This window comes from Rhea pennata, chromosome 7, assembly GCF_028389875.1.
Source record: "Rhea pennata isolate bPtePen1 chromosome 7, bPtePen1.pri, whole genome shotgun sequence".
NCBI classification, from domain to species: Eukaryota; Metazoa; Chordata; class Aves; order Rheiformes; family Rheidae; genus Rhea; species Rhea pennata.
The window spans coordinates 21,541,545-21,565,222 of record NC_084669.1 but is presented as its reverse complement, the minus strand read 5'-3'; the positions used below and the strand labels follow the sequence as shown (position 1 = coordinate 21,565,222).

The 23,678-nt window shown below is 48.1% G+C and overlaps 1 protein-coding gene across 1 annotated transcript; it reads right to left on the bottom strand.

Annotated features, from left to right (window-relative positions):
* Positions 1 to 248: 248 nt before the first annotated feature.
* Positions 249 to 23,421, bottom strand: SCD (stearoyl-CoA desaturase). The gene is made up of 6 exons (XM_062580513.1): positions 23,173 to 23,421; positions 18,960 to 19,245; positions 10,815 to 10,945; positions 7,152 to 7,357; positions 5,535 to 5,767; positions 249 to 4,293 (listed from the first exon to the last, which is right to left on the bottom strand). Exons 1-6 carry the CDS (start codon positions 23,197 to 23,199, stop codon positions 4,094 to 4,096), a joined length of 1,083 nt encoding a protein of 360 aa, XP_062436497.1. The 5' UTR covers positions 23,200 to 23,421; the 3' UTR covers positions 249 to 4,093.
* Positions 23,422 to 23,678: the final 257 nt, after the last annotated feature.

Below are 23,678 nucleotides of genomic sequence, written 5' to 3'. Positions count from 1 at the left end.
GTAAAGGGGACAGCTCACTTTCCCGTTTGCAGGGGCAGGACGGCCGCGGGCAGCGCGGTGGAGTACGAAAGCCATTATAATCTGCTCATTCACGGCTCTTAAAGAGGCAGAGGGTTCCCCCCTCTTTCCAATCTGCTGGTTCTCTTGGGGCGGAGGCGGGTTTGGGGTCGGTAACTCGTAGCTCTCCCCAACCCAAGAGGGAGCCTCACGCTTTACCTGGCCCGGCCCACCATGCCATCAGTCCAAAGTGTTTTAAAGTAACATTTTTATTATGAACAAATAAAATTTCAGATCAGCACAACCAGACATCTGTTCCGTATTAGTAGAAATTATTTCAAAAAGGTTGTTTTTTTCTTTTCCAGTACACAAAACAGAGATACTACTATGCAGAAATCCCTAAGCTGTGAAAATTGTATCCTACTCACATTTCAATAGCAACAGAGCTTAGACAATGCACAGATTCAACTTTCCAGTCCTTCCCTAAACACCCAACACTTGGACATCAGCTTTTCACAGTACCATCGGGACTGGGAATGGTCTTGGAAAACAAACCGGTGCACGCTTCCGCCGGCACCGGTGTGCGTGTGGTGTGTCTCCCTCCTCCTGCTCTCCATGCAAGTCTGCGCAGGCCCTCACCACACACCGAGAGGCAGCGTGTAGCCCCGTTTTACAGACAGGGAAACTGAGGCACAGAGCGTTTTTAAGTGACTTTGCCCAACATCACGCAGTGAACAAGCAGCTAAGCTGGGAACAGAGCCCAGGAGAACCGCCGCTCTAGCCACTAGGGCCCACTGCTGCATTTTCTGCTTCTACCTCTCGCAGACTCATTTAAACTAAACGTACAGAGGACGCATCCAGGATACAAACATGCCACCAAAAATATATATATATATATTTATAGGTGTGTGTGTGTATATATATATATATGTGTATATATATATATATATATATGTATATAAAACGAAGTGCTACTTAAGTGTTGTATCTGTTTCTTAATCTAACAAAAATTCTAACTCAAGTACATTCAAAATCACCTGCACCCACAGTTCAGTGCAGGCAATTAAATAATTAAGAAACCCCTCAAATGTTCGTAAGTCAGCAAAAAAGAAGAAAATGGCAAATAGCTGTCAATACTCCTATGTATATTAAAGAAAAATTTAAGGCACCCAGAGATATTTGCCAATCTACCTTTAAAGCGACTGGGCAAACACCAGGACTGTTTGGTTACTGCTCCTCAGCTTCCACCCTAATTCCAGATCTCTTGACCCAAATAAGCACTTGAAATTTGAAGGAAACCCTTGATGTCAAACCCTGCTTCTCTGCTGAGAGGATGTGAAGTATAGCAGCATGTCATGGCATGCTTCTCTGCTGCCAGGTATATCACACAACACGTCAAGGGCACCAGGAGCAGAGAAATCGTTCTCTTCACCTTCTCCCCTCTACACCTGCCTTCCAAATTCCTGGATGGAGCAACTTCATCCTCTCTGGAGACTTCCATGATTTCAGAGGGGTTTAGACTAAGGTAAAGTCAGCCTACCTTTCAGAGCCAGTAGTGTTTCTTTTTGTGTGTGTGTTTGTATTTTTTTTAAATAGAGGAATACAATTCCAGCCACAGCCCGCTTTGCACCACACTGCCCCAAGACAGCCATGAGCCTTAAGGCAGTGAGGGTGCTGTCTCCAGCTGCTGCTGCCTATGTTTAGGCTCCAGGAGCTGAAGGGCTCCCTACTCCCTTCCTCCCTGTTGCATCTCTCGGCCAGCGACTATACCAAACCTTGCCACTGAGCAGGGTCCCATTCATGAGCAGTAACTAGGCTGAGGAAATGGCAGGGAGGGCAAAGGAGAGGAGAAGGACTTCTTTTCTGAGCAAAAGCATGTTCTCCTCAAGGAGAGTATCACAGCGCTGTCCTGGATCCTGGGGCATTTCCCAGTAGCAGGAGAAAGCAGAGCTGCAGATACTCACTCCCACAAAGCTTGCCTGGATGTGACGTCGCACAGCCGAGGTGAGGAAGTCGGTATCCACTCTGTCTCTGCCTTCCCTGATCTGCCTGGAAAAGAGAGATGCTACAAGCCCCACTCCAACATCAGATCTTTCCAGCCACCCTTGGCCACCTCTTGTGCTTTCCTCCAGCTCCGTTTGATGCATTTAAGCAACAAAAAATTACACTATTGCTACAACTAATAATAATAAGAAAAATAAAAATAATGGGGGGAGGGAAACGGTGTTCAGCCTGGTGAGAGGCTGGGGACCACTACACCCAGGATCTAACCCACAGCTTGTCCTCAAGCTGTCATCTCTGCAGCTTGCAGGAAACAACGCCCACAAGGATTTTTTTTATCTTAACACACCCTTCCACTGCATGCTCACCATGTCTCGGGGCCTTGGGTGATGTAACTGACCTTTAAGCAAACTCAGCCGCCCTTGCCGCGTGCTGTCACAGGCGAGTGGCGTGCTCACCAGGCTGAGAAGCAAGACGGTGGCCACCCCTTGCTGGGCGGCTCTCTGTTGTGCTGCAAGCTACATGGGGCAAGCACGCGCTGCTGCTGCTTCAGCACTGGTGGGGCACCTCGGGCACCAGCCCGCGGAGGCAAGTTAAAGGCCTGACAAGGAGCCGTGCTCTCCCTCTCTCTCCCCACTCCCATGCTCTCTCCAGAACCTTTCAGGGGAGCAGAGAAAGCTAATTGCAAACCACCTCAGTAGACCACAGGCAAGAAAACAACCCACTCCCAACTCCTCTCTTGGTCTGGCCCCGTCTCATTACGGAGGTGGGACATGCTGGGACCAGGATCTTGTCCAGGAGGCCTTGATTCCCTCAAGCTTGCCACCTGGAGCCACCTGGCTCCATGGTGGTTTTTGGCAGGCACTTGTTAATCAACAGAGTGGAGCCCATGTGGACAAGGAGACGAGCTCCCTCAGCCCTCTGAGATACCCTACCCTCCTTGCTGAGTTTCTAGGCTATCCCTTGCTCTCCTGGCCACTCAGAGGCTGCGCCAGCTGCCACTCCGTGCTCTGTGCTCAGTATGAGGGAGTCCACAGGACCAGCAGGGACCTTGTTCTTCCAGCACATCAAGCAGCTTAACACAATGGTGGAGCTTTGGTTTACATCCTTCTCCCTCTCTCCATTCTGGCAAAGTCCCACTTGCTTGCATCTTGATGGCATCTGAACAAAACTGCCCCCAGGCCAGTCCAGTCTTGGGGCAGTGGGTGGTGCAGCCCTCCATCTCCCGGTGTGGCCCTTCTCTCCACAGCTTTCCAAAGGCGCACGTGGAGTCCAGTGCCTGGTGCTGCATCCAGTCTCTGCAAACAGCCATAGTCCTGAGGTGCAGCAGTCTGGTGATGGGAGGGAAGTTGTGATGCCAGACCAAGGAGGTAATAAGGAGCCCTCTAGAGACTTTTGGGGCTCCCTTTTCCCCAGCCTCTCCCAGCCTGGCCTTCACCTGCATGAGCCAGAGACCCACAGCTGTGAGGTGCAAGGGGGAGAGACAATGTCATGCTCTCTCTTTCTGATGGCAAGGAGTGGGGATGGGGCTGCTTTTCCCAGAGAAAGCAGTTTAGTGATGCCAAGTGTCAGCAGCCCTTGAGAAAGGGGAAGGGACAGAGGAGGGAGAGGGAGGAGTTTCTGGGGGTTATTGGGGGGAAGAGAATGACTGACTTTGGCTCAACTCTTTAGCTGGCTGGTACAGACTTCTCTTAACTCCATATTATTTAGCCGGCTGCAATGGGGATATCCTAGGCAACTTTCTACCAGCTCCTCTACCAAGGAGAGATAGGGACAAAAGTAAAGAGAAAGAGGGAATAGAGGGGCTAGAGAGAAAGAGAAAAGAATAACAAAAAGGAAAAAGAGAGGAGGGAAAAGGATGGCCTTGCATTATAAAGGCAGAGTTCTAGGTTTTAAATATATCATGTAAAATACAGTGTGGGAAGGGGTTAAAACTCATTATCATTATCTTAAGCAAACTGGTAGCATTATTCAGTAGTTAGTAAACAGAACATTAAATCTCTGTCCAGCGTGTTCAGAGGGGTCAGGAAGGGAGAAAGGAAGAAAAAAAGGAGGAAGGAGAGGTGTGGATGTGTGTGTGGAGGGGAGCAGGAACTCAGCCACTCTTTTGACTCCCATCTCCAGTCCGCATTTTCCGAGCCAAGATGACTTCCTTGGAGACCTTCTTGCGATCGCTGGCCAGCCCCAGGAGGCACATGAGGTCGATGAAGGCTGTTGTGAAGTTGAAGCGCCAGCCAAACTCACTGGTGGAGTAGTCATAGGGGAAGGTGTGATGGTAGTTGTGGAAGCCTTCTCCTGCGAAACAAAACCAGGGAGAAGATGTTGCAGAGCTCTTCGTTAGGCCCTCTTTCACTGGGCCCAAAGCGCCATGTTCCTGAAACAGGCTATCAATATGAGGTGAGCTACCAGCTAGACCTGCAGTTGTCTGTGACATGCCAGGAAAGGCCACTCCATACTCCTGTAACATAGACAGTCCTAATGCCGAAATCCAAAGGGCATCTCCAGATGGGAGTAATGCAGATGGACTTCCACTAAGTGACCTAACCTACTCTGGAGAGTATCAAGGTGCTCACCCCTTCAATGACACTGTCTAGACTCTTGCTCCTACCCACTGAATCTCTGCAACTCGGATCCCTCCCTACTAAAAATCCAGACGTAAATCCTTCAGTAGTGGAAATCAATGCAATACAGAGTGCTGCTGTGATGCAAACCAGCTGAGGATCTGGGCTTGGAAGAACAGGTTAGCAAATGCTAACCTTTGGATGGCCAGGCTAACCCTGGGGACAGCTCTTCAGCATTTCTGGGAAAACACAGGAGATCTGACTTGTCTCACACTCAAGCACCCCAAAATCACCAGCTGCTCCTGAAAACATGTTTAAATGTGCACCCGCTGGTTTTCAAGATGATAAATCTAAGACAGATAAGCGGTAATTGTAGCACAAGATACTTGGTCTGCTATATGGGGCAGAGAGACCTTGCAGCAGGGTAAATAAAATATTGCTGTTGAGATAAGGAGGTGCTAAGTGTAGCAGAGTCCTTTCCAGCCTGGAGAGAGGCTGGTGCGAGTTGATAACCCCACTGCCCTTATGTACTCAAAAGCCAGGCTGGGAAACATCACCAGTACTCTAAGGCTGCTGGGCTGGATGGGAGAGGTGCAAGGGGAATTGGGGACACCTGGATTCATAGGGCCAATCCTTCCTGTAGGAACACTTGAGGTGTTAATTCTTATGTCTTCCTGAGCCAGGCTTTTGGGTAGTATAGATTGGCTCAGTGTGATTTGCCCCTGACAGATCAATGATGGCTAAGCCACACTAAGAAGCTGGCCTCTCTTATTTCTATATATACCTCCTCCCTCCAGCCACTAGCCTTCTTAGCAGACATGATGCCTCTCTCCTCTTTCCTCCCCACTAGGCAGGCCAGCCCTATGGAGCAACTTTCTCTGTTCACCCCAGAAGCAGTTGCAGCCCCAAAGGTGCACAGGGTAAGTCCTCACAGTGCAATCTGCAGGCAGGGAAAGACATTGACACTGAACTTACCTAGGGCCCCCAGGCTGACCAGGGGGTTCTCTCGTGGGTTGATGTGCTTATCATATGGCCGGTTGCCAAACATGTGAGCAGCACTGTTCACTAACCAGGTGGCATTGAGCCCTATGACATAGCGCAGGATGGCTGGAATGAAGAAGCTGATGATGAGGGATTCCTCCCAGAAGTACCAGGGCACTACAGTAGGCAATGTGAAGCACAGCAGCACCACTGAGGGCTTGTAGTACCTGGAAAGAAAGAGACCAGAAAGAAACAGTTTAGTGGCAGAGGCGAGGCAGGAGGAGGTAGTTCAATCCTCCCTTTGAAGGATTCATGTTTACCTGAGTAAAACAGAAAACCAAGTATAGAAATGCTTCATCCCCCACCCCCTGCAGCTTTTGCCTGGATGCACAGAAGTGCTTCTTGGAGACTCCCAAGTCTTATCACTGGGCAGAAGATAAACTGAACTCCTGCTTTCCCTGCCCCAATCTCACATACGCACAATGCAATATCCCTTTCACTGTGAGACTGGACAACAACTGCTGCTGTTGGCCTGATCTGCCATTTGCTTCTCAGGTCTGTTGGGTGCCATAAAGGCATCCCCACACTGTGGAGTCCCATAGAATGTCCCCTCCACAGCTCTGGCCCAGAGTTGCAACTCCTTCTTGCAGACTTGGCCCTGTGTACCATACACTCTCCCAGAAAGTGCAAGCAAGGGACACTTTTCCCCATCATGCAACCGGACATGTGGGACCTCTCATACTAGAAAGATGGGAGTGGAGAGAGCTGAACCACTCTGATGAGCTGCCAGAAAAATCCTGGGTATAAAACAGAGGAGAGCTGTAAACTTTACTTCATCTGGGTCTGAGCTAGGGACTTCCAGAATGAGGACACTTACTACACAAGCTGAACTTCCCAACCCTCACAGCCCTGGCAACAGGGCTGTGGATTAGCTACATGTAGGCTTTACTCAACCATGAGCCCATTGTAGAAGGCACAGGGTAAGTGACAAGCCATCATGGCTGAGGTTCATGCAACTAAAATGGCAGTTCTCCTGAGCACAGTGGTTAGCAGCTCAGATAGCTTAGAGCTACCCCACTCGAGAGGTATCAGTAAATCACGACTGTCCTTAACAGTGACTGCTTCTCTTCTGCCCCCATTTTCAGCTCCAGTTTCACCACACTGCTTCCAGGGGACTTGTGCAAAACGGGCAGAGAAACAGTCTGGAAGGCTGGTGCCATAACATCTCCAAGGAATGGTCTGGAGGCACCCTGCAGGCTGGCTCATAACCACCCAAAGTGGCAGGCTGGACATGTGCAGGCAGATATGGAGGTGTTTGTCAGCAAGAAGCTCAGCCCACTGCTGACAAGATGGTATAAGGTAGCTGGGTGAAAAAGGCATGTGGATTTTAGGTGGCAGCACTAGTTCCTAAACGCTTTCTACAGGAGAGGTGGGTTCATCCCATGGCAAAGTCTCAGATGGGCTGCAGGTGCAACATTTCTCATGAGATGCCCTCACTCCCCTTCATGTCAGGCTCTCCTCCCTTAGAGCTGCCTGGGCTTCTCAGCCCATTCGCAGGGTCCCTTCTCCATCCCACAGTGGCTCTGCCTTGGGGTGCCCCACACCGCTCACCTCCGTTGGAACATCACCACTTTGTCAGCCTTCATGTCGCTCAGGTCGAGTTTCTGGCCCTTCTCTATGACATCGGGGTGTTTGCGCACCAGCAGCCAACCAATGTGGGAGAAGAAAAAGCCCCGCTTGGCATTGTGAGGGTCCGCATCCGTCTCAGAGAACTTGTGGTGGACACGGTGGTCTCGGACCCACTCGTAGATGTCGTTCTGCAAGGCAACAGGAGCCGAGGGTCAGGGTTAGGGTGAAATGCTCTATCTGAATTAACAAAAGATCTTAAAATAGTTAAAGCACCTAAATTCCATGACCTTGCCTCATATCAGCCATTTTAATTCTCTTCAGGATTTGAGTTTTTTTGGCTTTTTAAACAGAGGTTGGACCTTCTTTGCTCAACCATTTTTTTTTCTTCAAAAGCTGCTCTTTGGAGAGGCCACTCTTTTCTCTCTTTTCTTAACTAATTTTATGCTTTGGTCCTCTAGAGAATCAGGGGCTCTGACTGGTCAGGCTGTTCCTCCACCCCTGCAACAGCCAGCCCTAATTAGCCAGACTGTGTCTCCTCCCTCACATACTCAGCTCTAGTTGATCACTTGTCCCCTGTCTCTGTGCCAGCTGAGATTGACCAATCTGCCCCTTCCCTCTGCACTGACATTTTCCATGGGTCAGCCTGCCTTACTTTACCTTTTGATTTTTTGAGAGAGTGTTGCCAAATCAGATGGGACTGTTTAACTGGGGATGAGATTTCTTTTAACTTTATTTCCTAGAAATCAGATAGTCTTAAAAAAAAAGTGAACGTCCCTCTCTAGAAATAGAATAAACACACCGTTTCAATGACAATTACCAAAAAATAACCCACCCTTCCACTCCCTAAAGAGTTCCGTTCAAGCTGCAATACAGTTTGGAAAATGTCAAAGTTTTCATCACTTGTATCAAGAAATGATTATTTTCGCCACTTTTAAGAATCACTTCTAAATTAATTGCCTATATTCATGCCTTTTTATCAAGATTTCAATGTGCTAAAAGCCATATTTTATGCTGTTCTAGGAAACAGGAAACAGAGAGATCCAAACACTTTCCTATTTCCTGCATTCTACAAGAGGCTCCTTAATCTCCTAAGTACATGCGGCTTTTGCTCCAAGCACTTAGAAGGTAGGGAAGCAGCACAATTATCTCCGTCTTATGCCTTCAAGGATTAAGTGACTTGTCCAAGTCCACATAGGGAACCTGTGTCAGAGACACAACTCCTCCTGACTCGTTCTCAAGTGCCATAGCCAACAAACACTCATCCTTCAACTGAGAGGATGCGATTGCATGGGCCATGCAATGAGACAATGGTACACCTGGGCTAGGATTCATCTCTTGCTTTTATCCTAACACTGGGAATTGTTGCCTTCCTTCCTTCTAGCCCACCCCTGTGGACATCCAAGTATCACCAGCCCCCACTGATGTTAGCCATAGCTTGGTCACTCAGCATCCCCCAGACAAGGGTGGCCCAGCAGTCTTCTCTATCCATTAAGCAGAGAAGCACAGTCAGTAACTATGCTGGAAACTTTTTCACCTGTGATCCTAAGTCTTTTTCGCATCCCAGATCCCATATAGCATAAAGTAACTTGACAAATCCCACAGACAGCTTGGGTTTGCCCATCTGAAATCCTTTCACTGGAAGTAGGAGGCAAAAATTAGGAAAGAGACCAGGTACTGGCTAGATACCAGCTGGAGAATGGTAGCACTTCATCCATCACAACCTGTGCATAAACACAAATCAGAGGTCTCAAAGCTGGAAAGTTGGGGTCTTCACCCAAACTTAAGTCCATAGTACTTCTACGGATCTTGGTTTAGGGCCACCTGTAACTGTGACGTTGTCTGAAAATCATGGCTTTATGAGACCAGCCTGCAAAGCTAAGCAGAACTCCTCTTTTGTCAGGAATTTCCAACTACAGGGCACAACAAGAGGAGCTTCCGCTGTGCTGCAGCTGCATAGTCTTGTAGGCAGAGGAGCTGACATAGGGCAGAATTGCTGAATTCTCTGAAACTACAAGTCACTGGTCACTGCTTCAGCAGCCAGCAGGCATTCTGTGGAGCACCTCAGATAAGATTTATGGTTTTAAAGTTACCAGCCAGATTTGAGAGTGTCTGCTACTAATGGGAATAAGGTAAAATCAAAATAAACCTTCTTTCAATCTCATTGGAAATAACTATTAAAAAAAAAAAACATGGGGGCATGGTACTGAATTTTCAGTAAAACTTTGGATTAGTTGCTATTGAAGCTGAAATATCTGTCTATCTCACATCTTTGTCTATCCCTATCCCCCACAGCAATAGCTCAGCAAATTCTTTCCCCCTCTGCCCTATAACCCTGCAAAAGACAGTCTTTGTGTAGGACTGGCCAATACACAGCAACCCATCCTGTTCCCTTACTGCGCACTCGACCGGTGGCTGGAATCAGCAGCATGGGCCTTCCTATTCCTTATGAAATAATCTGGTTTGGTACTAACAGAGAATAGGAAAGTGACTGATATTTCAGAAAGTTTTTCAAGGCTGGAAAAACATCCCTACCCTCTTCTGATCTAGTGACAATGAAATGACATCCTTTAGGGCTACACACCAGGGAGAAACAGGTGATATCTCTGAAATATCTGGTCCTCTTGGGCTTTAATCTTCTCCCTCAGTTCAACTGAAAAATCACTTAAGGGTACAAAACTGACTCCTTTCTGTGGACCTTCTTCTAGTGCTCCACCCTGCCATGCTTGTGAGCACTCTCTAGCACATTAGCAAGCCCGTACAAAGCCCTTTTGAGTAAAGTAGGAGGACAAAGTGTTTCAGGACTCTCTTACAGCAAGCAGCAAAAATGAGAGATCAGCATGATTCTTCTATACCAATCTGATTTAGGTTTTCACTGTAGTTTCTTCTAAAGGGCCATCTTTGCCACTTTCTACAGTCTCTAAGGACTTCCTGGTTTGTTTGCTTCATGAACTGTAAAGTGCTCTCATGAGTGGTTAGCCAATATCCTGAGGTGCTTATTAGCTGCCTGCAGTCACTTGGGCCACTCTGAATGGGCCCAACCCTTCTCTCCTTGAAACAGCATTGCCCTGGGATGACTCTCTGGAAGCTAGTGGCAGGGCCTAAGAACATGGTTACTAGGTATCATTATTCTTACTAGCCACAAAAGCATGCCCTAAATGTATAATCTCAACAAGTTCTTGGTCCTTTGGCAGCAGCAATTTCTACAGCCTGGCTCCCTAGCCTGGGCAGATGCATCCCCTCTAATCACCAGTGCAGCGAGGGGAGGGTGAGGCAACATGACCAACAGGAGAGCACTTGGCACTTCCACATGCCCTTCACAGGATCCTAGCACAAGCATGGGGAGACCACACCTCAAGGGAAGGGTACATTCCTGCTTTGGAGAGCTTTTCTACCCCTGGTCTTGGCCAGCAGTCCTCCCTCAACCTTGTTAGGAAGTTTTGTCCCAGAGTCACTCTCTGAAAGGACAAGGTAAAGACAATGAGACAGACTCCAGCGTCAGAGTGTCAGGTGGAAAGGGCAGGTTGTTGCTTAACAAGGGGTAGTAGGAGAGAGGAATCTGTCTTCAGTCTGTGCCCTGTATCTGAGACACAGATTCAGGGGAGTGCTTCCTTCTGAGATCTGGCAGCACATGAGGAAGGTGTTTACCTGGAAAGCAATAGAGTTTGCAATGGTCAAGAAGATCCGCAAGGGCAGTGTGGCTTTGTAGGACCGATGGCTCCAGAGGCGGTGAGATCCAGCTGTTATCCCCAGAGCACTCACCAGGAAACACAGAACAGCTGAAGAGGAAAAGAAGTGTTGGGACAGTTAGAGCAAGGCAGCCTGTGGCAAAGTTTCAGGCAAGTTCAACACAAAGGCAGGCTTTTCTCCTAAGCTGTACAAGCAAGACAGGAACCTGCGCAGAGCCTAAGCTAGGGCAGTAAAATCAACATGAGAGTGCCCTTACTCCACTGCAAGGCATTTACCCTCCCTGTGACTGTCAGGCAGGCTTGGCCTGGAAGGCAGAAGGGCCTGTCAGGATGTCACCACAGAGTCTCAGGACTTCAAAGTTACCACAGGCTTCCCAGGCTATATGGGGCAAATCAGTTCCTCATCTGTGACTAAAGGAGGAAACTCTCTCTTACAAGATTTGTCAGAAGGGTCAATCCTTCAGTGTACTGTTATCTGACATGGTGGGGGATGCTTAAAATTGTCCAGAGCCACTGCTGCTACGTTTCTCTACATTAACAGCCCCACCAAGGCACAGCTTCCTCACCATTCCACCTAACCCCACTGATCAAGGAAGAAGTCTTGCTTTCCTATCTCACTACACCTCACTAAATCTCTTTTGAATTCTTTTCACCTAGAAGCAGTAGATGGTCTTACAGTTATTAAGGGTGACAGTTCAATCCCAGGATTAGGTTTCTTGTCTGTTCTCTTTCTGAGTAGAAACTGAGCAGAGAAAGATCTAATTTATCATCTCACTGAACCCTGATCCTTTTGTGACCCTGAGTCACAAAACTTCAGACTCAAAACTGCCCAGAGCCTCCCATTCCCAGCCTCTTTCTGATCCTCTTCTCTGTTCGACTTCTCCAGCATTTGCAGAAGGAAACTCCAAGGCTAATAATTAATTTCAAGTCATGTCCAGGGCAAAGGCACTTGCTGCTCAGCCCAGATGAGCCTCAAGGCTGTTCCATGTGCTCCCTTTCCACACAGACCAGGAGATATTCCTTGCCCCTCCAGCAGTGAGTGAAAAAATCATCCCTCTCCTCCTGGATCATGTGTCTCCCCTGGTTTGTGTGTTCCTGCTATCCTAGAGCCTTTGTTGTTTCACCTAGTTCCAGCCTAGAGCTAAAATGGAGAGAAATCTCCATTTGGAGAGATTTCTATGGTCATACCAGTATGGTCATACCAGCACTACATTAGGAGGCTGGTGATCAGAAGAGAACTGGCTTTGAAAAGTAACTCTTTTGCCAGAAAGGAAGGGCAGGAAGCTTGGCGGAAAGATGGAGGATATTCAACAGTTGCCTTCCCCTACAAGCTCAGACATCGAAAGGGAAAGGCCCACATGACAATCGATCACCCTTCAGTCTGCTGTGGTAAGGGAAATATTCTCAGTTTCCCTATAGGATAACTCTTTTTTTGGTATAAATTTGCAGGTTTTAGCCTATTACATTAATCATGCAAACAGCTCCTAATTCATATACATAGGCATATGGATAGGAATCTCCAGTATGCTTGACAATACCACTTAATCCTGCCAAATGGCTCTAATCAAGCTTATCTTGAACCCATAAAATAGATATTCTGCCAGAAACTTGTCTGGAATCAGAGATTTGAAACATCTGCAGGGCACTGTCGCCCTATTTTTTCATTCAAAATAATCCAGGCTTTATTTCCTATCATCTCCTGCTCCTTCTTCCTTCACAGTATCACCTCCTTTTTGTTTTTCTGCATTCCAGGCCTAATCTCCTATCACTAAAACCCAGTCTCAGTTGATTTAACATCCTCTTTTGCTCCCTTAAACTTGCATGAACCCTCCTTACGCCCATTCCCCTGTGTAACAGCCACCTTCCCTGTCTGCTGATTGGACTGTGACTTCCATCTTCTTCTTTTCCCTTGGCTTCCTCATCTGCTGCTGAATCCAGGGCAAGTCTCTGGCTTCTCTTCTCTTCCTCATGTCTCCCAAAGCCTCTGCAGTCTCTCAGAGGAGCCAAGAGGTCACTGGCCATAACTTACTTACGGGGCATGAGAAGGGATCAAAATAAAAGTAAATGCAGCAAGATCTGGGTTTTGCAGCAAAGATCACAAAGCCGACCAAACCTGGAAGGGCAGAGTGGGGGGATGTTGAAGCAGGGTGTTTGGTGCATGTCTACCTTTGGCTTACTAACAAGGAAAGATTTATGCAGGACACCTTGAAGGTTCTCCTAAGCCCAGTGATGCTGCCTTGAAGATTACAAGCTAGCTCATGACAAGTTTGCTGTTGGTTTTAGATTTTAAGATTTATTTTAAATCAGTCTCTATCTACACAGATTCATAGAGAAGAAAAAAACCCTTGAGAAAGCACCTAACATTTGACTCTGATTTGCAGAACCTCTCTGGCCTCAGACACTACAATAACAAACCAACCTACTCCTGGACATTTCAGACACTTCCTTTAGTGGTAGGAGTATGACCCACAACCATTCTCCCCTGGACGTAAGACGCTATACTCAGAAAAACATAGGTCATAAAAGCTCTGAGCAGCAGAGATCTAGGTTTAAACCTCAACCTGTATGGATGCTGTAAGAAACACCAGAGAGTCCATAGAAAACAATGGCAGATCACAATGGACTTTCAATCAAGAATGTAGGGAGCAACTTGCTGGGAAAAGAGCTGGTGGGGCCAGTAGATGTGAGCTAATAGTGTGCTGGGGACAGCTAATTAAACTATGCAATTTTCCATCATCTTTAATTTCAGTGGAAATAAATGCCAGGTTAGGTGAGCGCAGTGAGTTCAGGCTTTTCTCCCTGGGTTATTTGTTGGAAGACATAGCAGCAAGCCCAAGCAATCACAAAAGAGACATGATAGGGACACCAGCAGATCCAGAAACATGAAAACCCACTTCTTGCTCTGGGTAGCCTTGAGTGAAAGCCTTTGTTAAAAATTTGGAAGAGTAACCATTGCTTTTGGGTCCCCTGGCATACAACAGTCATGGCCACCAACCAAAGCCACTGTGGCCACAACTCTCTATCTCATGTTGCCTTGCCTCTTGCTTGTACACCACAGCTATTTTTTTATCTATGGAGACACATTGTGTGGGAAAGGAGCTGAGTTTCAATCTGAGCATATACGGCCCTGCAGAAACCTAAACTCTTCGGGCTATTGGCTTCATCAGCTATACCTAAAAGTTGCTGGGACAATGATAATGACAGCAGGAACAGGATATCAACAGTGAGATTGAAAAGCCTAGTGGCAAACAGAAAAATCAAGCACCTTTCTGATTAAGAGGACTCATCCCCACAAAAAGGCACAGCAATAGCTTAGGCAGAAAAGGAGCACTGCACAGGGAAGAAATAACAAAAGCTCCTTCAAGATCCTAGGGTATGAATGAAATTGGGAAGAGGATGGAGAAGATGAGATAAAGTAGTGCTGATTGTCATAGCTCCCTTGTAAATCTACCTCAAACTGGAGGACTTAGGCACTCCACCAGTGCCACCAGCTGAGGTTTCAAAGATGTGTTCCACACCATGACATGATCTTGGCTGAGAAGTATTCAAGGAGCTCCAAATAAAAGATTGTCAACTCACAGGTGATGTCACCAGTGACCTACTCAACTAGAATACAAAGAATTATGACTACTGGCAGTAAAACATACTCGGTGCTCCAGAAATGAAGTCCCAGACAATTCAGATTCAGTCATGCCTACATAATTCACTACCCTTTATGTCTTTGGGACATGGATTCAGACCTTCAGTTATGATGGGAAGCCAGAAATGTGCTGAAGGGTTTGTCACCTGCAGTCAACATTGAGGATGGTTGTATGGAAAGGTGTCTCCACTCCAGCAGGTGGAGTGGACTCCAACAGACTTCTGCTCAGCAGGAGGGAAAAGTACAGCTCTAGTCTTTTCCCTTCTTGCCTCCTAGTCCCTACTAGCTAGGTAGCTCCTAAGGATAGCAAGACAATTACTATTTTGAGGAAGAAGATAGCAAGAGTAAGAAAATGTATGCAGGCTGTATAAGAAGGGGACCAGTGTTTAGAAGGAGCAATTGGAGCTGCTAAATCCTAACTTCCCTGTCTGGCAAAATGGGAACTTCCTCTCAGCACTCAGAGGAGAAGCGTGCAACCTGCTAATTAAGCCTGTAGATGATACTAAGTGTCATCTACACTTAATGTTGCCAGAGGTGTTGCCAGTAGTAGCCTTGATGGGCAAATAACAAGGGACTTCTGTGAATATTGGCTGGACACATCCCTAGGAGTAGTACAATTGTTTTACTCATTATTGACTGCATTTTTTAGACTGTCAGAGTTACCTAAATTATCCAACAAGATTCTCCTTGGTCTAAAGATGAACAGAAAAACAGTATCAACCCGTTTCTCCCACTGCTGGCACTGCAGGGAGCTCGGGTAGTGTCAGACCACTAAGCTGAGAGGAACTGTCACTGTTTTATAGACACTGTTGGCCAGGCGAACAAGGGTTAATACAAATAAATTGGTCTGCTACACCCAAGGGCCAGGAAGACAACCTGAAAGCCATATTTCCAGGGATGATCAGAGCAGTGAGAGAAGAAACTGTCAATCACCTTTGTATCCCAGACTTTGTGCCTTTTGGCAAATGACATGAAATCTTCCCATGATCAGTAAGGGCAAAATTGTGTCAAGTGCAGAGGGGAAGACAGTAAATAAGAAGCTGGCTAGAGAGCAATAGTGTAGAAGGGCTCAGAGTGTTCTCGCTACGGTGAGATCTCACCTGATCAACAACTGCAGCTCGTTCTGGGAAGCTCTGTACCAGAAAGAGATCGGGGGATACAATGCACACAGCAATGAGAACAGCAAACAATGGTGAAGGCAGGGCTGGAGGGCTTGAGAGACAAAGAGGAATTAGCACACAGAGAAATGAAAACAAAAGAGGACACAGTCACCAATATAACTGGTTTCAGAGAGACAGGAACATCAAGAAGATGGCACCCTGGATGAGGAGGGTAAGAGAAGGGATTGCTGCCTATAAAAATGTAGTAGATAGATCATCTACTAGGCAACACAGCTGTCCATAGCATCACTACAGAGAACACAAAGGACCATGTTGATTTTACATTATATGTACACAACCTAAGGAAGGGATGATCTGAAAATGAAGGACAGCTCCTAGCCTAGCACTGGGAGAGTTGCTCTGCCAAGAACTCATGGTGTACCACTAGGTACACAGTACAAATCTCTGTACTACCCTGTCCTTGTGTGTAAAATGGGATCTGTAGTCCTCTTCTTGCAAACAGGGGGTGCTTGGAAGATAACAGCAAGTCACTGAGATAGTACAGTCACAGAGGCCCTGTATATCCCAGAGAAAGGTTTGATCTGAGAAAGGGGAAATACAAGAAAGAGCAGGGAGCCTTGCTGCGAAGCCAGACCTGTGGAGTATGAGAGTGTCCTAGCTTCAGTCCACACTCAAAGAGAATGGACTAATGGGAGCTGTTTGGGCTGATGGGTACAAAACAAGATGGTCCTTTCCCACAACAAGTGAAGATCCAAGGCAATGAGCTCTCTGGAGCTATTCCAGTTCTGTTAGTATAGGATGAATCTTTAGCCAGTCCGAAACAGTGCAACTCCACCGAAGTCCATGCCTTTCTCATTTTCCTAGTTCCCAGATCATCTGACACTTCAGAAGCCATGGAGGAATCACACAGTGCCTCACAGCAGCAGAACCAGTACCTGAGTCCTCACATCGGAGTTGACTGAGCAAGGGTAACAGGAGGGATTGGAGCCAGGACAGATTCCTACAAAACTGCCACAAGATGCCCCACAGACATCCTGAACAAGTGTGTGATTGCAAAGACATTGCCTCAGGGGCCATTTTGGCGGTAAGATGGGGCTTAGCAGAATGCAAAATAGCATAAACCTTGCTGAATCAAGATGCTCAAACCAGCATCTTGATATTTCAGGGAAACTCAAGGGAGAAGGGTTGGCCTGATGTGGAAATCATGGCACATCTCGCCAGCCTGAACTGAAACTGGGGAGCCCAATTCACCTTGTTCCTCCTTGCCCCAAAGCCCTGAGGATATTTGGCTTGGGACTGGATGACCCCAGTTGTCAGTACTGTGCATGAGACAGCAGCGCTCACTTTGCAGCACAGCGGGCAAGACTTCCCGCCACAGAGAGCAGGACTGGGGTCCTGAAAGACTCTTCCAAGGACATGCTGAGCCTGCGTGTTCTGCCCAGCCCTGCCAGACCCAGGGAAAATAAGCACAGTGCATCCTTGGAGCCTGTCAGTTTTTCACAAGGGAGAGGCCCAGCAAAGTTTCTTTCATAATGGCCCCCTGACAAGCCATGCGGGCAGCACAGAGAACTCGTCAGTGCCTGTTTCGCCAGATGCTGTATCCAGCCTTTGACTCAGTCCTGTAACCTTGAGTGATGCTCATCCCTCAGGCCTTTCCCTGGGGGAGACTTGGATGACCAGAGAGCGAGAGACCCAGTCCAGCCATGCAGGGAGGCATCCCCCTCCTGCTCCAGCTGCGACACTCCCAGCTCAATGCTGTTGGGAGGACAGACTTGTGTCTGTCCCAGAGTGTGATAGAACCAGGAGCCATCTGGCCAGGGCAGGAAGGAAGAGCATGAGGCTCCAGGTGGACCTCTCCTGCAGCCTGGTTGGCCAGGCGGTTCCTGCCAGACGTTCCCCAGGGGATGGGCTTTAGGGCTGCTTCCAGCTCCCAGCTGAGCATTTTGAAGAATCACACTGAAACCAAGAGCATTGCCATGGTGCCAGCAGGTCTCAAATGTGACTGGCCCTTTTTGTTTCAGCATGGCGCATCTCACAAACAGGCAGGGGCTGGATGCAGTCTCTGGACCTCCCCATTGGGAACAGTTTAGCTGCTCAAATCCCCCAAGGGGACACACAAAACCTCATGGAAAGTGCGGCCCCCAGCAGATCGGGCCCTGGTCCCAGCTGCCTTTCAAACAGTCAAAGGAGAAGTTTGGTTCCTACCCAGGGCAAGATCTCTACGAAAGGAGAGCTTCGCCTAGCTACCTTCTGCTTGGTTGTGCTTTCCATTGGAATTCACTGCCTGGAGAGCCAATTAAGCCTTTTTTTAGGTTTTTTTTTTTTAGTTTTTCTTTTCTTTTTCTTTTCTTTCTTTCTTTCTTTCTCTCTCTCTTTTCTCTCTCTCTCTCTCTTTTTTTTTTTTTTTTTTTTTTTTTTTTTTTTTTTTGCGCTGCTGCTCCTGCTTGTATTTATTTACTTTTTGAAAGTTGTCAGACTTCATTCTGGATGATGGGAGCTAATCTGTGCTTTTGGAAGAATGATGAAAGACTGAGCTTTGGATTTAATTCTTGCCTTTTACCTTCAGCACAATTGTATTTTGCCTCCTTCCCCTCACAAACGCATGGAGTCCCTGCAGGGTATACATCCTCCCTTGGAAAGAACAGGGGAGTTACAACTCAACAAGTTAACTGCCTCAATATAACAGGTTGTTATCTTGAGGCAGTAGCTTCACTCCAAATAATGTCCTGTATTTTGCCTCTCTAGCCACCCCTGAAGATGCTCGTACTAACATCCTTTTTTCTGACTTTTTGAGATTACCACTGTGCTCCATCAAACATTTTCTGTGCTTCATCCCAGAAAGGACTGCATTTTTAAGTGTGGGCTTCTTCCCTAGCAGGAAGTCTTGCAGGCCACAATTATTGCAAGTCTTAAAAATTCTCTTCACTCAACATCAGAACTGTAACTGGGAGGACCAAATATTCCAGAAAATTGGGCCAGCAAAACTGTTCCCACTTCTCCCACCTCCCATGGTAACAGCCAGCTAAGTAGAAGACCCCTGTGAGCCAGCAAGGGTGGATAAAACAGGAGGAGAGATTCCCCCCACATCTCATCTAATGCCTGTGAATCAAATCTGCACTGTAAGTAGCCAGGCAGTCCTCTGACGAATCTTTCCCCTTTATGACCTTTCAGTAGACACTAGCAAGCCCTCTCACAGCTTGCTGTGAAGCTGGCTGAGCAGATTCTTCTAATGGAAGACCTCCATTTCTTTCCTTCTCTTCCTTGAGTCTGAGGGCCTGGAGGAAAAAAAAACTCAAAAACTAGGCTTACAGATTTCAAGAAACAAATGGAAATAAGTACTTACCCCATGCCAAGGTCTGGATCTTTGCATAAGGTATCAGCATCACCCCCAATATGCCCCCTAAATGTAGCAGGCTCATGAGGATGATATTCCTCCAGACGTATCGCAGGGGGGGTTTAGGGCCCTCCTTCTCACAGTAGGTCTCGTCAAAGATATCATCTATCATGCCCCTGTCTCCTGCCAAGTCTTCATGATTGAGTAAGTTCTTCTCCATGACGGCATCCCCATTCCTGGTCACCCGAGAGGTGAGGATGCTGGCAGTGGTAGTGGTGGGAGGGGAGGAGAACTCCTTGGAGAGGTGGCAATGGATGTTTTCAAGAAAAGAAAAGAGAAAACAAAAGAAGTTAGTGGTTATAAAGGCACGGAATTGAAACATGCAACAGCTGGGCTGCCAGTATCAAGCCTTGGAGCCTGCGGCTCCCTGGCGGACTCCTTTCTTACAGCTTAGCCATTGGCAGCAGGACCAGCCTGCTCTGGCCCCACTGAGCCTGTGAAAGGGAGTGGGTCTGTTCCTTTGTGGGGAGGAGGTGAATGGTGCACAGGGTGCAGAAAGTAAAGCAAAAGCCTTGAAAGCCAATCTTTTTTCCACTAGTGGCTTTGATGAGTTCATTTACAGACTGCAAAGATTTTTATTTTCCTTCAGTTTTATTTGTGGCCATTTTTAGGTACTCTTGTGCTATGGGCTTGTGCATAAGCAGAAAACAATAAAGGAAATCTTATGAATGAACAAAGAGGTGGGAGAGAAATCTGATCTGAAATATGATTTTATTTTAAATCATCGGGCTGGTCATGATCCTGCCTCTTTGTATCACCCCACTAGAGATCACTAGGGGACTGTCACAGAGGGATCCACGCAGGCATCCCTTTGCGGTGCCTCTTTATCTCGCTGTGCCTCACCATCCGGCCGGGGATGTGGTCAGATCAACAGGCTTTGAGATGAGCAGAGGGAAGCTGCTGAGTGGTTATGCTTCCAGTTAGACCTACAGTTCCTATTTCATGGCTGGTGTTGAGCCTTTTATCCCTCTCCCACTTTTCACCCAAAGGCAAGCTGAGGAACAGGGAAGAGAATCCTGCAGGCAGAGGCTACCCAGCACATGAGCAGGAAGATTTAAGACGCAAGTTCAGTCACTCTGGCTCACGGCTCCCCTCCTGTAACCAGGATACAGCATTCCCGCTCCACATGCTTGTTTGCCCTGGCTGAGTGACAGCCTGCCCAATCAGGCATACATGACGAAAGGAGCAGGCAGGAGTGACCCTAATGAGACAGGTCACTGAACCCTGAATCACCAATTTCCATCCTTGTGATGACAGCCGCATGTTTGCGGGTGCTTGTAGCCATTTGTCAGGTCCAAACCCAAGCACCTGACTGGGTTCAATCCTAGAAGTCCCAAGCACATGGAATGCGTGTGATGGGAGGACATGCCACCCCAATCCCCTCACCTTCCATGCTCTTAGGAACCTGCCCAAATGGACCCAGCCTTCTGCTGCCTATACTGCTGGAGCCACTGCCTCTGCATACTAAAGGGCACTAGAGGTCACACTTGGTAGGAACGGGAGAGCCAGGATCACTGGAGAGACCTTGGCAAAGCCTGGAGCCTGCAGCTGGGAAAGTTCACTTCTGAATAAAAATCAACCCTGAATTAAAAACTGATTTACCTCCACCTACCTGGGATTCCTAAAAGACCACTGCTCTGCCCTGGCCTAGTTTCCTAAGGGAGGCATTAAAATCAGGCCACGCAGCTTACGTGGCCACCCCAACTCCTCCCTTTCCCAAGGGCAGAAACTAGAGGCTTGTAGACATACCTTCCTACAGGGAGGAGCTGGCCAAGCTGAAAGATTCCCCACATTTGGTAAGTAAGATGATCTCTGCAAAGGGAACCTCTAAGTTTTTCAGGAATCAAACATTCCCTGGTTAGAAAGGAAAAAAACTGGATGCTCAGGATCCTACTGCTTTCAGCGAATCCAGACAGCTGTTGAGCCTGGGACCAGCCTTCTCTGCATCCTGCCTATAGGCTGCCTCTCCCCACTTTTCTAATTAATGTCAGTTTTGAGGGTGTGATACTCCGAACTCCTGGAGAATTTAGAAGCAATTTTTTTAAAAAAGGACTGTGAGAAATGGCTTCTAATCCAGAGATCAGGCAAGTAAAAATCCTGCCCATTCCAAAGTGTTAGATATTCTCATCTGACATCTTGGCAGGAAAGCATAATTTTCTTCCTTGTCTAGAATACAATCTACCAAGAAGACCTAAGACTTGTCTATGCAGGAAAAATTCCCAACTGAGATCTGGTGGTATAATTAGACGAGTAACACTCCCCATATGGACATGCTGATTCCAGAGTAAGAATGTGGGGTTGGAGTTGCTTTTTTCTCCTCAATGATAGCTTATGTCACTGTCAAAGCTACACAGGATTAAAGGAGGAGGGACAGTTCAAAGAAAACAGCAGAGAGAAAAAAGGCCTCTTCTTGCAGAGTCAGGGTAGTCATGCAAGGAATGTTACCAGAATACCTATACTGCTAGAATTACATTGATGTAAACTGGTCATTTCTCACATGTAGACTAACCTTAAATCCAAAGGGCTATAAAATGGCTGTAAAACACAGCTCCATCATTACAGATATGGTGGGGGAAGGACAGGGGGAAGAAAAAGGGAGGGAGTGGGCAGCTATTTAGCTGGAAATCAGGGAAATGAGGAGGAAAGAAAGCCCCTTATGGCTCTAGCGGCTCCTACTGCTTGTACCAAGAAATGCTTGTACCTAGAGCTGAGAGGGGGAGTGGGTCAGCTAAATCATTTTCATGAGCTTTCCCTCATTTCAGAATGACTTTGCAGGTCTCATCTGCAGAACAGATGTGTTCCCCCTCCCGCCCCCAACACATACTCTACCAGTGTTAAACACTCAATAGGTTATCCTGGCAACCAGCCAGTGTATACAACCAACTGGAGCTCAAAGACTTCAGCCCTGGTTCAGCCTAGGGGCCCCAGGGCACTGAATCTTGGGTCCAGTATATTTGAATACGTCCAGTGTGACCCAAGGACAGGAATCTTTCCAGCCTTGAGGATATGCCCCAAACTACATGCCTAGAGCAAGAGCACACAGTCTGTGGCATCCATTTCAGGGGAGAATAGGGAGCAAAAGCATCCTTAGAAGGTCACAGCACCTGCACAAAAGGACAGGGAGTGACCCCGCGTGCTGGGGACAGGCGAGGGAGCATGGCTGTGATCTACCTCCGCTCGGCATGGTTAGAAGGAGAGCAGGATGAGAATGCAAGAGAAAGGACATCAGAATCAGCCCCTGCTTCCCCTCAGCCAGAGGGTGAATTCCAGGAGGCACACACACACACACACACACACACACAAAGAAGAAGAAAGAAGGAAAAAATCTGTTAAGACTCAATAACTCTATATATCTTCCCAGTGCTAGGTCATTATTCAAACCTTCTTATGCCAAAAATACCCCCCCCCCCGTTGTATGTATGCTTGGCTAAGGCAATGCAGACACAATCATTCATTTCATCTGGGCAGCTAGCTGCTTTCACCTTGAGTCTGTCCTAGAGAGCTCCCTGCTGCAACATTCGGGTTACAAATGCTGTTAGCGAAACCTCTTTCTTAACAAAAGAATAATAAATAAATAAATAAATAAAAAATCACAGTCTGAGCGTCACCAAAAACCGCAATACCTCTTGGCACACAAGACCTTCCTGAACGACTCTTACCAGAATGCTTAGATTGATGCTTTTAAAATAAACCTATATTTTAGGCTCAGTCTATTCCAGGGCACTCCCCCTTCCTCCCCAAACCTTCTCCAGGGAGATAATCCTAGTGGTGGATATTCCTGTTTCATTCACTGTCTCCCCATGAGGTTTGAGTGATGGCTTAAGTTAGCACCAAATGACTTTGCCTAAGGATAGGAAAGTGGCACAGAAAGCGCGTGCACACACACACACACACACACACACACACACGCATAGCCCAGATAGAAGGATAGATAGATGTTTTCTCCTAAAACAGGAACAACCCAACCCGTCATTAAGTGAAATTGCTGAAGGCGTTAAGAGAAAAGAGGAAGGAGCGAGGGCAGCACAAAGAGCAGAGAGCGGCGGCGGCGCCGCCAGCATCGCGCAGCGCGCCCGGCAGCCGGCGCGCCTCCGCGCAGCGCGGCGCAGCGCGGCGCAGCGCCGCGGAGCCCCGCGCCCGCCCGCGCCGACTCCGCGCTCACCTCCTCCTGCAGCAAGTGCGCAGGCATGTTGCGGCCGCGGCGCGTCCCCGGCTCTGTCTCTGCTCCTTCGCGGCGCTGCGCGGGCGCGCAAGTCCCCGGCGGCGGCGGCGGCCCGGTCTGCTGTGGGCCCCAGCCCGCGGCGCGCTGTGCGGCTCGGGCGGGCGGCGCGGAGGTATTTAAGCGGGGCTGCTGCGCGGCGCCCCGGCCTCCCGGTGACCCCCTGCCCGCGGCGGCGATGCGCGGGGTCAGCGCGGCGGGCGGCGAGTCGCGGCGGGGCCCGGCTCTCGGCGTGCCCGGGAGGGGAGGCGGGGCGGGGCGGGGGGCGGGAGGGAGGATGCTGAGGAAGAGGAGGATGGCGAGGGCCAGGCTCTTTCATGATGCCTCACTGCCTTTTTTTTTTTTTCTTTTTTTTTCCTTTGCCCCCCCCCCCCCCCCCCCCGCGAGCCGATTGGCTGCGGGAAATTTGGTGCCACCTCGGCCTGCCCTCGCCATTGGCTGCCCGCAAT